The following is a 14,390-nucleotide window of genomic DNA, read 5'->3' on the forward strand; positions in this document are numbered from 1 at the left end:
TATTTTGGCAGAATAGTCCAAATTATGAGCAGATTTAGCAGAGAAAAAAATAACTTGTAAAAGGGCAATACTTAGCACACTAAAATAAGAAATACCGACTGTCACACAAGACTTGAATAAGCATTTAGAAAGGAAGAGGTGGTTATGTAACACCAAATACCCAGAGAATAGAAATGTCCGTTGACACATATTACAAGAAGGATTTTTCAATAATAGGGATTTGCCATCAATAACAGCTCTCAATCCAAGCTGTACCAAGCGTGTTTACACTCTTGGATGAAAAGGAAATTCCCAAAAAAAGGTCTCACCTTTTCAGAGCTTCCTTGTGAATGATGTCCAGTGGTATGAGCGCTGGAGGGAACAGAGCAAACATCAGCAAAGGTGGTGGTTAAGTGACAGGGAGTTTGTTTAGTTGAACCCTGAAGGTCTCGTTGGAGGTCTTCCACCTCCTTAATAAGGATGCTTTCAGACAACTTCAGTTGTTGGATCTCCACCTTCATCTCCTCCACCTCGCAGCACAGCAACTGGCTGTTCTCCTGTGCTTCCTGCAGCTGCTCCATCAGCCTCCTCCGCTCTGTCACCCCGCTTTCTTGTCTCTCCAGCAGCACCCTGAGATCCTCCTGCAGGTTCACAATGAAACCTTGCAGCCTCACTTTTTCTTGTTCCGGCTTATCCTCATGTGTTCCATCTCTCTCGGCTCCTAGGTTTGGGTGCCTCCTGCCTCCATTTTTCTCCTCCTCTCCTTCACCCTCTCCTCTAGCGCCAGGAAGCCTCTCATGCTGCTGCCAGCGTGTTTCAGTCTTGGCTGTAATTCTCACCGCACTCAATGTCCCGGCATCAGTGGCCACACTAACAGCCACGTCCAGGAGCTGCTTTTCTAACGCGTAGATGCGCTTCTGTAGGCTCTCCTCTCTGTCCCTCGCCTGGCCGAGCTTGTGTTGGAGTTGTGCTTTAAAACTGTCAAAGTATCGGGACTGGCGACACATCTCGTCCTCTTTGGCCTTCAGCTGCCTCTGACAGCGCTGCAATCTCTCCTGCCACACACGTTCCACATCATCCCGAGTCTGTGTAGGACAAAATATTGTGACTTTTCTGCCACGAAAAACACATTGAACAGAAAATTATGTGGGTTTTTGTTACACACCAACATGCAGGGCTCTAACTCACCATGGTCCTAACCTCATCCCTCCTCAGCGTGCAGCGTCTCTGAGCCGGCTGGGGTGCGAGTCAGGAGACAAGCTGATGGAGCGTCAAACTCCTCCCTGCTCTTCTCTTTACTCTCTGATCCTACCATATCAACATGTGGGAAAGGTCAAAGTATAGCATTCATTTTCCATTAGCATTTGGGAAAAATGAACAAATATTCCTCATTCATTCTGGGGGAGGCAACATTCAAATACAAAGAGAATACAAGTGTGTGTGTGTGTGTCACCAGATCCCCCCTCACCTGTCTCTGACCGTATGGTTGAACTTGGATTCCCCCTGAAAGGCCCTCACTCTCACCATGCACACAACTAAAAGTGCAGGTACTTGTTGCCGCCAACTGTAACCATGGTAACAGGATTGTTTTCAGTTCTCCCCATCTCTGTCGGGGTCATGTGCCCATCCACTGGTGAGTTACTGTAAGAGAGAAACTACATCATTAGAAGTGCTTTGCGCCACAAAAAGAGATACATCATCCTGAGAAAAATGCAGACAGTTGCGTTCCATCGGGTATTGATTACAGTCATCTATTATTGATATTGTCAACAGCTTGAAGGCAAGTTGTGGCTCTATCTCAGGTTACCCAGCTTTCCTGTTTTGTGCTGTTTTGCACAAATTCTATCAGCTAATCTAAAAAAATAACAATAAAGATGATCTTCTTGTGTCTTGGCAAAGGTTAATAACCTCGTATGTTGCACTGCGATGGCAGTTCCCCCTCCTCCAAGCAGATCCGAGCTGCCAGTGAGCTCATCAGAGCGGCTTTGCAAACTTGTGTTGCCCTGCTTGTTTCCTTAGAAACACCACAGAAGTCATACTTTGCCAGAATCCCTCCTGCTCTTCTGCTCTGCTCTGTGGCTCTTTCCCCCTCCCCTCACATGAATCCAAATCATCTGCGGCATGAATGTTTTTGTTCCAGGTCCAAAGATCAGTATAGTAGTCATTTATAAATAACTCGTGCATCTCATTTACGTACTGTATACATATATATTTATGTTTCACATGGTTGCAGGTGATTCATCTGCAGAAAAGTGCACTATTTATCAAAAAGGCCTTTAGGTTTTCATGAGCTGTCTACAAATGCATAAAAATTCTGTTTTGTCCTCCCTTGCCTCAGCAGCAACTTAACACCTGAAAAACACACACACACACACACACACACAACAGACTATATTATATGAAGAGGACAGTGAGTTTACAATGATAAAGCTCAGATGTGTATTCCATGCCTACCTGATGTGGTTCCACAGTCATTTTTATTAAGGCCAAAGAATAAAGGCTAAAGAGAAGAACAAAAAAAGAAACAAAAACTGAAGGAACAAAAGAGAAAAGAAAAGGATACTTGTTACTTTTTGGCTAGATGTAACCACCTCATGGCCATAACAACAGACAAATAATACATAACCGAGTACCTTTTCCTCTATGTCCTTTATTTGTCTCTTTTGCAAGTCGATCCTGTCCTCCAGCTCTCTAATTCTCTGCGGGGGAGGGAGTAAATGTAGTTAAGACGGTCAAACTGTTACCACAACCACCATTTTATTTGCAAGTATTCCTTCCCCATAATCATCTCTTATTGCCATAGCAGCTGAAAAGAATGAGCTACCATGGCAACTGTGAACAATGGACGTGACACCATATTAAAAGTCATTAAACGTGAGCAGATTATAAATCCACTCTTGTCCTCAACGTGTTATACGTGCAGAATATTAAGATGAAAACACTTAGAGACAACCATAATATTCTTAAACCGTGCAGCCATGTGGAGACAGAGGACACGCCACATGGTGACATGACATTTGCTGCGCCCCTATGTGTTGTGATTCCAATGAAACAGAAGACACAAGAAGATCTTTCCAGGGGCTTCCTGTGGCTATTTTGTGCATTCTAAAAAGGTATCATCTACTAAAATCAGTTAGTTCAAATGTATCTTTTTAGTTAGTACAATTAATGGGGAGTTGATTATTGATGTGTTGTTGTGATTGGAGGGTGCTTTGTTAGTGATTAAAATGAAATTCAAGGTGCTGTGTTTGATGGGTAACATACAGTACAACTATTGTGAGAGTTGCAGAGGACACTGAAGGAGTGGGGGGGGGCGGACACTGGGGGGCGGGGTCATCACAATGAGGCATTCACACACCCACAGTCATTCTTTAACACTGTTTCACTGTGTACAGGTAGGGTACAGACAGGGATACTGCATCTTTTTCATAGCACCAGAGCTCTGGTGGTCTGACAGGTGACAGGGTCAGATTGAGGGAGGGCCGTAACCTCACTGGCGGGTTTGTTTTCAGCCTTACCTGCTGGGCCTGCTGTAGGAGCTCCATTCGCTCCTGTAAGATCTGACTGTCATACTGCCGGCTCTGCCTGAGAATCTGACGCCGCAGCTTGTCCACGGCGAGCCGCAGCTCCTCCCTCTGCCTGTCTGTCAGCGACTCGGCCACCGCCTGGCAGGACGGCTGCTCCTGCTGCAGAGCGCTATACAGCGTGGCCTCCAGCTCCTCGATCCTCTGCACAGCCAGCCACATACATACAAATACAGCACACACACAAACACAAAGGCATGCACATGCAAATGAAAAAAAGGCATGCGCAAAAATCAATATGAATCACACAAACACATCACTGATCATGACAGATATGGGAAACACTATATACCACTACAGGCTTTTGATGCTTCACTTCATACTGTATATAAAACATTTCTATATCCTCCTGTGGGGTTTTCTTCTACTGCCTGAGTTGCCATATAAAAATAAAATGGGTTACATTACAGATTGTAGTTCCTGATTTAAGGGTTGACTCCAACTAATATCAGTGAGGTACAGCTTTAGGGAAAGGCATTGATCATGGATTGAAATGTGCAAAAACAATTTCAATACACTCATATTTGCAAACAAACTACCTGAAAGGATAAGAACATTCTGCAAATTCTGTGATATTGCAAAAATTTTGAATTCTATTGGTAAAAGATGCAGTATCCCGACACATTTATGTGACATTTTTAACCTTCATGGAAAGTGTTGCATTCAAATGTTTCATGCTGAAATGGAAATGGCACACCCCTGCATTCTTGATTGGCATGAGCAGTTATTGTCTTTGTTAAAAATGGTGTATTAAGCATAACTGAAAGCACTATCTGCCATCATTTAACCCAAATGGGCTCCTGGTTAAATAAATGCTGGTGTGGTTCTGTACCATATAAGCCTGGTCCAAGGCCTGCTTCCTATAGTCCAACTCCTCCTCAAGAAAACCTTTCTGCTTGCTGAACAGCTCCTGCGATTGATTGAGAATGTACATTAACAGGAACCCGCCAATACTGTACAATAACCCGAGCATCGCTGAGAAAAAGAAACCGTATTTTAAAAAAGTGCAAAGCATTTTTAACCCTGTCCCCTCCCCATAAAACACTGATTACTGCCAATAATGTAACATGTACCAATACATACTGTGCACAGAAACACATATACTGTACATACATGCAAGTACCAAAACACGTAAATCTAAATCACTATTATATGACACATTCACCAAACCAGTGAACTAAAAAAACCTGATAAAGTAGTCAAAATTTCAAGTTGAAGTGCGTTTAAAACTAGTTTTTTCAGTGTTCAGTCACCGCCACATCATGAAAAACTAGGACTGTCAAAATCTGTGCGTTATCGGTGGTAATTTATTTAATCAATTACTTTTTTTAGTGTAATAAACGCATGCCCATCATGGCAAGTCACACCTCTCCGTTATGACGGCAGACAGCAGTACAGTGTAGTGTCCCACCAGAGTATCACATAGTCTTGATGCTCTTATAACTTTATTCTGACCAGGACACACCAACAGCAGTGCAATTCCAACACCGTTAATGCATCTCCAGATCACAAACACGTTGTAACAGTTGTGATGATTGGACACCACACGCTTTTTACAAATACATAATTACCTAATGTTTTATTCACATCCAGTAATGTGACCCCATACCTATAGCCAAGCTTTTTGCTTTGCTGCTGTGTTTCCGTTCAAGGCACGTGTGATGGTGGACACGGATGGCAACCATCATTCATGGATTTCCAAAGTTCCTGTACTTGGTCTGTGTTATCTGTGCAGCCAAAATCGTGTGCGTAGTTTGTAAACAGCACATCAATAATGACAAATCAGGTTTTTTGTGTCCTCATTTCCCCTAATATCTAGGATTAAATTGTCAATCAAGCCGCACAGTGGCTGAGTGGTTAGCATGTTGGCCACTCATCGGGAGATCAGGAAGACCTTCGGCATCTGTGTGGAGTTTTCTCCAGGTACTCCGGTTTCCTCCCACATTCCAAAAACATGCATTTTAGGTTAACTGGCGACTCTAAATTGTCCATCGGTATCAATGTGAGCGTGAATGATTGTCTATATGTGCCCTGCGATTGGCTGGCGACCAGTCCAGGGTGTACCCCGCCTCTCGCACAAAGTCAGCTGGGATAGGCTCCGGCATACACCGCGACCATAATGATAAGCGGCATAGAAAAAGAATGGATAAATCGTCAATCAAGACACGACCAAACGTTATCCAAGATTCATTTGATCATCACTATACCACTTCACTTGCAACATAGAACATGGTTGTAAAGATCTCTGCTGGTCCGGAGAACGTGTCATATACAAATCATTCTGGAGTAATAATTGGGTAATTATAAATTATACTCCGTTTATTGTCACTCACCTTGTCATTTTCCAAATCAATCATCTTCTGTGTTAAGGCGGCCTCAGTGTTGTCGACCTGTTTTAACCACTGGGAGAAAGTTAGGTGGAAGATGAATTTTGGATGTTAGAGTTAAGAGTCACTGCAATCCAGTAAACCACATTTCATTAAGAGTCCTTGCAATCTAGTAAACCACATTTCAATCAGCCATCATCATCAGGCTCACCTTTTCACACAGAGATATCACCGTGCCTGCCTGGATCACTGCAACCTGCTCCTCATTTCGGAGATTCTGCACGGGCATATCATACTAATAAGGATGAAGCAAGCCCTGAAGCATATTTGAATGAAGAGTGTCCTCACACGCACCCCGTTATCTCCAAGGATATCCAGTTTCTTCATCAGTTCTGGAATGATGACATCCTGTGCACAAAACAAGACATTGCCGACAAGCGTGGATTTTGATAGACCGCAGTAGTGGGGGTGTTTCACCTTGACTCCCTCCTGGTGGCAGTAGACCTGTAGTGCACTGCTGCTGTTCTCAGGGAATGCAGACATGTGCAGATTGAGGGCTGGAGACCTGCGCTCTCTCTCCTACAGAGTACGAACATTCAAATAAAACACACACATTTACATCACTTTATCAAAATGCATTTTTCATCCCAGCCTTGTGTGTGGGACAACCAGAGCATCAAAAACCATGTGCATGGACTTATTGTAAGGGACTGAATGATGGGTTTACTTACGATACTCAAACATGATCTGGGGCAGCCACAATGAGGGAGGTTGAAACGGACACATTTAAAGGGGATAAAGAAATCAAACCAACAAGGGTTCATATATAAAAACACATGCTAAAACTGAAATTGGAATGACATCTGCCTCTCTGCCAGACCTGGAACATAACAAGATGCAGGTGACTGCTGATGCAAGCAATATAATTATCTGAAGGTAAAATACAAACCAACCTGCTATGAGATTGTTGATATAATCCATCAGCTTTATGGAAAATGTCAAACAAAATTCATGCATACAAAAGAAAATATGAGGGTTTGACAGGTGAACGGAAAACACATTTTATTCAAGTAAAATTATAATCAGCCTATAACATTCTTTTATTGGAACAGTGCAGGGGTATGCACAGAGCTGCCATGCAAAACAGGGAGACACAAGTGCATTACTTGGAACATAACATGACTTTCAATGAGTATGGACTGGAGTAGATAAGACATCTGTATAGTGAGTCACTGTATGTAGGCCTGGAGGCATCTGTTGTTGTCGCCTCCTGGTGACAGTTTAACGATGGTGCAGTCTCTTACTTCCAGCTCCAGAACCCGGAATTCCAGCAGCTCATTCTGGTCCCGGGCATCCTGAACTTCGGCCTGCAGCCGCGACTCTGCTTGCTGCAGTGCGCACATCTGCAGGAAAGAGTTGGTCATTAGGCCACGGTCTGTAATGTAGCACTCAATAATACACGAGCGTCCAAACTTCCCTCCAGCGAGAGCCACATACTGAAAAATGACAGGATGCAAGGGCCACTTCGATATTTTGTAATATGTTTAGAAGTTATATGCAAATATATTTTAAGAAAAAAATGCATCTCAGGTTTGTCGTCTAGGTGAAAAAACATATTACTATGAACTTTGGTTTTTGCTCTTTTTTTGCCCAATTTGTGCTTTTTTTTATTTTCCAATTATTTCAACTTTCTAATAAATTATGTTTTTGTAATATTATAACTTTTTTCCCATAATATGTTTACTTTATTCCCATATTGTAACTTTTTCCCCAACCTAATTTTCCAAAAAATATAATTTTATTTTTTGTTTGTAATAATATTATGACTTTTAAAATAGCATTGTGTCTTTAATATTGAAACTCTATGCAACTAAAATGACATTTATTATATTTTTACTCATAATATTACAACTTGTAAAATTGCAACATTTTTCCCCGTTAAAATGACTTTTTCTCTTAATATTTTGACTTTATTCTCATAAAATTACAGCTGTTTTGGCCATTTCTGCTGTTTTTTTAAATTTATGTTCCAACTATTAAAATTTTCTTCTTATAAATTATCTTCTTGTAATTGAGATTTTATTCCCATAATATTTTGACTTTATTCCCATAACATTTTCCGCAACTAGTTTTCCCAAAAATTACAACTTTGTTTTTTTTATTTCTCATATTACAGCTTTAAAAAAAGTGTGTTTTTCTTTTAACATTTCAACTTTTTTCCCCTCATAATATGATGACATTATTCTTGTAAAATTAAAACTTTTTCCTCATCAGCTTGCAATTTTTTTCTCTCTTTACACTATAACTTTATTCTTGTAAAATTAGTGCATTTTTTTCAATTTTTACTGTTGTTTTTTTTTTATTTTGTTAAAATACATTTTTAGAATGTGCTGTGAGGTAATTATTTTCTTATTTGTTATTATATTATTTTCCATATTAATTACTCATACAGTATTGTTATGTTATATTTGCTGTTCTATTATCATATTGTTATCTTATCTGTGTCTCTGCTCTACTATGCATGCAAGCCAGCAGGTGGCGCCAAACGACTTAGCCAGCGCACTACCTTCTCATGAAGCTCCTGGTTTGTCCTGAGCAAGTGCTGCTTCTCTTCCACCCACTTTGAGTCCTGTCACAGCAACCAACCACAACATCAGAACTGATTGACACTCACAGAAGGGGCAGAGGAAGAAGAACCAAGCACAGCGGTAAGACAGAAGATGTCAGAAATCAGCCCAAGCAGCCAGACAGCCTTTAATTACAAACGACACATGCAAATGTAACAGATACAAACAGAGGAGGAATAGAGTGGAAACCAAAGTTTATTGAACCAAAGGAAGCCCACCCTTGAGATAACAGGGAAAGCATGCTGATAAAGCCGTAGTCTTAAAGAGTGACAGGAGAAGGAGAAGGCAACCTGAGGTGAAATACAGCAGAGCAGCAAAACACATCACAGAGCCAGATCATGCAAACATGCAGTAAAACTGAAGATCTTGAGCAAGAGTTGCACTCGTGTTGAGGTGTGCTGGATACTCAATGTTCTGTGCAAAATTCGGTCGTAATAAATTACGTACAATAGTATTGTCTAGTTCAGGGGTGCCCAGACTTTGTCCAGTGAGGGCCACATAGTAAAAAATGAAATTTTGTAAAGCAAATGCTAAGAAAATAAATTTCCAATTATCTTTAAATAATCTTCCAAATTATGACCTTCCCATTTCATCCTTATGCTACTAAAATGACGTTTTTCCTCATATACAAATTACATCACGACTTTTTGTTGTTAGAGTACAACTTTTTCCTCTTAATATTTTGACTTTATTCATGTAAAATTACAGATTTTTCCATTAAAAAAATAGTTTTGTTTTAAGTTTTCTTGTTAAATTATATTTTTAGAATGTGCTGCGGGCCAATAAAAAAACAGCTGCGGACCGCAAATGTCTGCACTACTGGTGTAGTTACTCCTCCTACATATGCATTGGATTTTGCTCCTGTACATAAACACTACCTGCCCTAGCTTTTGCATACATTAAAACAAACAAATATAAAAACTTTAATAGCGTGTTTTTGACACTAGGAAGGTCTATTCGGAGCAAAAAAAGATACATTATCTTTTTCCTGGTTACCCCGCACAGGAACATGACAAGAAAGTGAACAGACACCAACAGGAAGAAAGTGAACAGACACCAACAGGAAGAAGAGCAGGACAGAAAGAGCATGCAGGCACTGAGTTGTCAAGTCACACATTGCTGTACGTGACATCACAGGAATCTGCGGCAGACCTGGTCGGCGTAGCGCCAGCCCAGGAGCAGAGCAGCCAGAAAAACATGCAGGAGGGCCAGTGAGAGTAGAAAGCGAGAACTGCTTTGGCCATCTCTTGTCTTTGTTACCTGCCCCCGCTCCACCAAAGCCTTCTCCAGGTCCAGGATCTTGGCCTGGCAGCCGCTGAGCTCAGCCTGCAGCTGCTCACGTGTCTGAAGGGTAAAGTAACAACTGATTCAGAAAAGAAGGCATAAAATATATATTCTGATTACTGTTGTTAGATGACTGACAATACACACCCTGGCTTCCCTCTCAGCATCCAGAGAGCCTCCTGTCTGCTCTTGCAGGAGGGCGTAAGCTCGCTGGAGAGCCTGGTATTCTCTGGTTAGCTGACGGAACCGAAGCTCTGACTCCTCACGAGAGACACTCTTGATAGATGAGATTATTATAATCATAAAAAATCTGCCGTATTGTTCATTTAAATGCACAGAAAGGAATGCTTACCTCCTCTAATTCCTCCTCTGGTGTGGCAGGCGTCCGGTCAGTGAGGTCAGTGTTAAAGGAGGTCAGAGAGGAGGTTTCAGACTCTACAGATTCCTCATCAAATCCAAAATATGTCTCCACAACATGCCTCTGCGGAATAAAGAGGAAAAAAAAAGATGACAAATCAAACATGCAGTGAGTTGTAACACCCATCCTGCTGCCTGAGTAAAAAGTCTGCACACCAGCTCTTTTGTTTAGTTTTCTTCCATGCTTACCATCGTGTTTATAAGTCATCTCCTGGCAACCAGAGAAGTAAAGGCACACCAGGGCACACAGACAAACGAATGAGGAGAAGTAGAGAATGAGAAGGATGTATTCCGTCATGATGCTGCCACACCAAAAACCATCCAGTTATCAAAAAAAAAAAAATACTCAGGATATTGTAAAGTAAATTGCTTCCTATTCAAGTGAGACCACCAGCCGAACTGCAGCACCCAACACCGTAGTCATCTTGCCAAGGCAGCAACCACTTGTGGCTGGGGATGTGGGTGGGACTCCTCCTCCTAGCAACATCCCTGATGCATTAGCCCAAACACCATGCATGATCACAGCAATTACTAAATACTACCAACTAGGCCTCTGCTGTCATGCACACGAAATCACAATTCCTTTAACTGCTTCACACAGCGGTCAGGACTTCATGTGAAAAGGGCAACAGATAAGATAACATTAAAAAAATTAATATACAGTAGGTCGCCTCCACCTCACTCTGTAGCTGCTGCCGGTAGTACGAGGCTCCCCCTGGGTCAAAGGCGTTTCTCCAAGTCGCATCTGAATAATCCACATTGCTTGCCTGTTGTAATTCCAGTAACGATTTACAATCACATCTTTTGTTGTGTTCACTTTGCTGCAAGATTTGGGGCTGGACTGTGACATACTGTACACATTTTCATTTTGCATCTCACAGCAACTATGCTGCTTTTAACGGCCGCTGAACAAAGTGCAAAATCTCAAACAAACAACAAACTTTACCAGTGAAGCATGAAGACATAAGCATGGAAAAATAGCTGAGGTTTTTAACAGTGGTACATTTATCCTGTATATTTTACTGGCATTATCAGCTGACATGGGTTTTCTGCAACAAAAAAACCCCAACAAAAACACTGCCAATTTATGAGAAAAAAAAAAATTACAAATTTTTTACAAGAAAAAAAATAATTTGCAGAGTTGTGAAAGCTCAAACGTGAAAGTGCGTGGATCCACGTGTACACATCATTTTCTGTGTAAAGATTACATGCTGAATCTGCATTGTTCTCAACAGGATCTTACAACCGTGAAGGCACGCTGTCATTATACATGTAGTCTCTGCAGCCCAATTAAGCACACGCAGACACACGCTGCACTCGGAGGACCAGTGAACCGTAGACGAGGCCGTTATTTAGCTATTAGGATCAACGTACTTACTTTGGTTAGTTTGAGAGGTTTTCTCTTTGTCTTTTTGCCGAACACCCAACGATCACGTTCCTAAAGACACAAAGCAGCCATATTTTCGACAACTCCAAGCATTTTGGAAGTGTTTTCAAATAATATAAATAAACCAGACTTTAAATATGAATATAATCCTATGAATGTGTATGAATGTGATATTTTAAGGTTCCATGTCTTTGATGTTGTCAAATTTAAACAAGACAGATTTTAAATATTTACCTGAGTGAGTTCATCAATTATACCGCGTTGCTCTGCAACCTGGAGTTTGAGGAACTCTACTTCCTGCTCCTCGTGGGCATGGCTTAAGTCTGTCAGGGAGCTGGGCCTCTTCAGCTGGGGTTGATGGGTTTGCTGCTGCAAGGGGGGACGGGAAGTTGATGCTTTTTCTTTCTAAGGGAGGGAGATGGAGAAGCCACATGAAAGCTGATCATGCATCTCCTCATACGGCCGCTAGAGGTCATCCATGTGGAAAAATAACCATCCATCCATCTTTTTATGTCCCTTATCCTCATAAGAGCTGCAGGGTATGCTGGAGCCTATCCAGGCTGACTTCGGGCGAGAGGTGGGGTGCAACCTGGACCACTAATAACAAAATAACCAAAACACGCTAACCACTAATAACAAAAAAACCAATCATTTTACAGTTCAAAGCAAAAACATGATTGTGATCCTTTTTCTGCAACATGAACTTGTAATAATCAACAAACGAAAAGCAAAAACTGGTTCTCACCATCTCAGCATTCTCACGGCTCAAGTTTTTAAGTTTCTCCTCCATTCTTTGCAGGGTTTGCAGGAGGTCATCGTTCTTCTTCGAGAGGCGCTTGGTCTTCTCAAACATGGGCTTCATCTGGCTCTCTGCCTCTCGCACCCGCTTCAACTGGACAATGAATGGAAATAGAAAAGGTTATGAACTTTCATCAGTGCCCACAGTTGTGGATGTGAGTGTGTGTGTGTGTGTGTGTGTGTGTGTGTGTGTACTGGGAATGCATTTAAAGTGCATGCGTGGCCCTCACAAGTTCATTCCTCTCATCGGCCAGCAGCGCATTTCTGTCCTCCAGTTTCCTGATGACGGAGTGCAGCTCGGCTATCTTCAGCTGGAACCTCCTGGTGTCACGCTCCTCCGCTTCCTGGGAAGCAGGGGGCAGAGGGGAGGAGGAGGAAAACAAAAACTGAACAAGGGGAGGACATGCAGGTAAGCATGCAAGCAAGTGAAGGGTGATGGGAAGAGGGATGTGACAGGTTGGAGGATGAGATGGATGGCTGCCCAGCTCTTGACCTTATAGAGTATTGGTATAACTGCATCATGATAGATACCACCATCTCAACCAAATAAAGCAGCCTTAAAACAGTCCAAGTAAATATGATGTGCATTATGTGTATATGTACCTGGTTGTTGAGCAGGTCTGTGCTGTCCCCTAACCCAGGCACCACCTCTCTCTTTGGGCTGCCATGGTTGTGTCTCTCAGCCTCTCGTACATGAACCAGCTGCTCATCCAGGGCTTCTTTCTGGAGCTGAAGCCTTTGGGCGTAGCCGGCCTGCATCCCCAGCTCTCTCTCCAGGGCACACACCACACGGTCTTTAGCCTTGAGCTCATCCATCTACGGTGAAAGATGATAGAAAGCCAGTCAGGAAGGTACGCTTGATGCTAAATTATTCTGTCTTTTGCAGAAAGCACCAGTCCATGACCACAGAAAGCAAAGAGTAAGGGACTTGTTTATTAACCACTTTGTCCAAACATAATCCTCTTTGCTGGAGAAATGCAGTTACTGAAGCTTTGCGGTTAATAAGCAACTGCAGCAGAAACACTGCAAAGGGTTTTATTTCTGAACATCGCCGCAAAGTCCACCCACACACAGTCACAGCAAGGCAGACAATGCAGCAATTGGCCCCTGACCTTTAATCAACATCAGTGAGATAAAACTGCAAACAGAAGCAGGGAAATAAATGTTGTAAATGAGTATCCGTATGGAAATGATCCAATAAAAGTAGATGTTGCATTTGTCAAGCTCATTTTGCGTGTTGTGCCTCACCAGTCGACGGATGTCTCTTTCACAGTCGCGTTTGATGCGATGCACTTCATCCTGGTGCTGCTGGTAAGCTGTCCTGAGATCAGCTGCTTTGGCTTTGTCGGCTTGCAGTGCGGTGGTCAGCGCCTCATCGGCCTGCTTCTTGGCTGCCTTCAGTTCCTGGATCTAAAAGATGGGCAGATATTCACACACTTGTAAACAAACGCGCTGAAAAGCTGTCATGATAGAAGCCTTGCTCCTCTGGGAAGGCGACCGGTGAACAACCAATAGCAATAGCCAAAAACAATAGCTTGGCAAAAGGCTTTTCCCACACTGCTTCCTGTTTTTACTGCATGCATAACTTCCACATTCCTCAACAACAAAGACCTGTGTGCATGCCGTAACGCACCTCTTGTTGTAGCTTTAGTCGCTCGCCATCAAAGGCTCTCCTGGCCTCTTCTCGCGCCTCTCCGAGAAGAGCATTTTTCAGCTTGTCAGCGGCTCCATCCCTCAGGGCGTTCACCAGTCCCTGGAGCCTCTGCACTTCAGTGTCGCGGATCTTTATAGCCCTGGCCAGCTCGGCTTCGTGCTGCCGGGCGAGGGCTTCACGCGCCGTCGCCGTCTCGCGTTGTTTCTCCTCGTGAAGTTTGGCGCGCAGGTCGGTGATAGCCACTGCGTGCTTGTACTGCTCCAGCTCCCGAGCTTGACGCTGCTCCTGGAGGCGCTCGCGAAGCTTGGAGACCTGGAAAACACAGCTCGTTAA

General features: G+C 42.8%; 1 protein-coding gene across 12 annotated transcripts in view; it reads right to left on the reverse strand.

Annotated features, from left to right (window-relative positions):
* jakmip1 (janus kinase and microtubule interacting protein 1) overlaps positions 1–14,390 on the reverse strand; it is a 48,865-nt gene that overhangs the window by 14,813 nt on the left and 19,662 nt on the right. For 7 of the 12 annotated variants that reach the window (XM_054791097.1, XM_054791099.1, XM_054791101.1 and 4 more), the window contains 23 exons: positions 14,037–14,369; positions 13,652–13,813; positions 13,007–13,219; positions 12,634–12,789; positions 12,351–12,497; positions 11,840–12,010; positions 11,597–11,656; positions 10,154–10,282; positions 9,949–10,077; positions 9,778–9,861; positions 8,457–8,519; positions 7,195–7,293; positions 6,368–6,469; positions 6,245–6,298; positions 6,102–6,167; positions 5,897–5,965; positions 4,396–4,473; positions 3,498–3,707; positions 2,613–2,678; positions 2,434–2,510; positions 1,888–2,331; positions 1,448–1,620; positions 1,168–1,287 (listed from right to left, as the gene is read on the reverse strand). In XM_054791097.1, the coding sequence (XP_054647072.1) occupies positions 2,460–2,510; positions 2,613–2,678; positions 3,498–3,707; positions 4,396–4,473; positions 5,897–5,965; positions 6,102–6,167; positions 6,245–6,298; positions 6,368–6,469; positions 7,195–7,293; positions 8,457–8,519; positions 9,778–9,861; positions 9,949–10,077; positions 10,154–10,282; positions 11,597–11,656; positions 11,840–12,010; positions 12,351–12,497; positions 12,634–12,789; positions 13,007–13,219; positions 13,652–13,813; positions 14,037–14,369 (2,442 nt within the window). In that variant the 3' untranslated portion in view covers positions 1,168–1,287; positions 1,448–1,620; positions 1,888–2,331; positions 2,434–2,459. Of the gene's footprint in view, positions 1–308; positions 1,065–1,167; positions 1,288–1,447; positions 1,621–1,887; positions 2,332–2,433; positions 2,511–2,612; positions 2,679–3,497; positions 3,708–4,395; positions 4,474–5,896; positions 5,966–6,101; positions 6,168–6,244; positions 6,299–6,367; positions 6,470–7,194; positions 7,294–8,456; positions 8,520–9,777; positions 9,862–9,948; positions 10,078–10,153; positions 10,283–11,596; positions 11,657–11,839; positions 12,011–12,350; positions 12,498–12,633; positions 12,790–13,006; positions 13,220–13,651; positions 13,814–14,036; positions 14,370–14,390 lie in introns of those variants that run through there. The other 5 variants (XM_054791092.1, XM_054791094.1, XM_054791093.1 and 2 more) reach the window with 3 other exon arrangements.

This window comes from Dunckerocampus dactyliophorus, chromosome 11 (assembly GCF_027744805.1).
Source record: "Dunckerocampus dactyliophorus isolate RoL2022-P2 chromosome 11, RoL_Ddac_1.1, whole genome shotgun sequence".
Lineage (NCBI taxonomy): Eukaryota > Metazoa > Chordata > Actinopteri > Syngnathiformes > Syngnathidae > Dunckerocampus > Dunckerocampus dactyliophorus.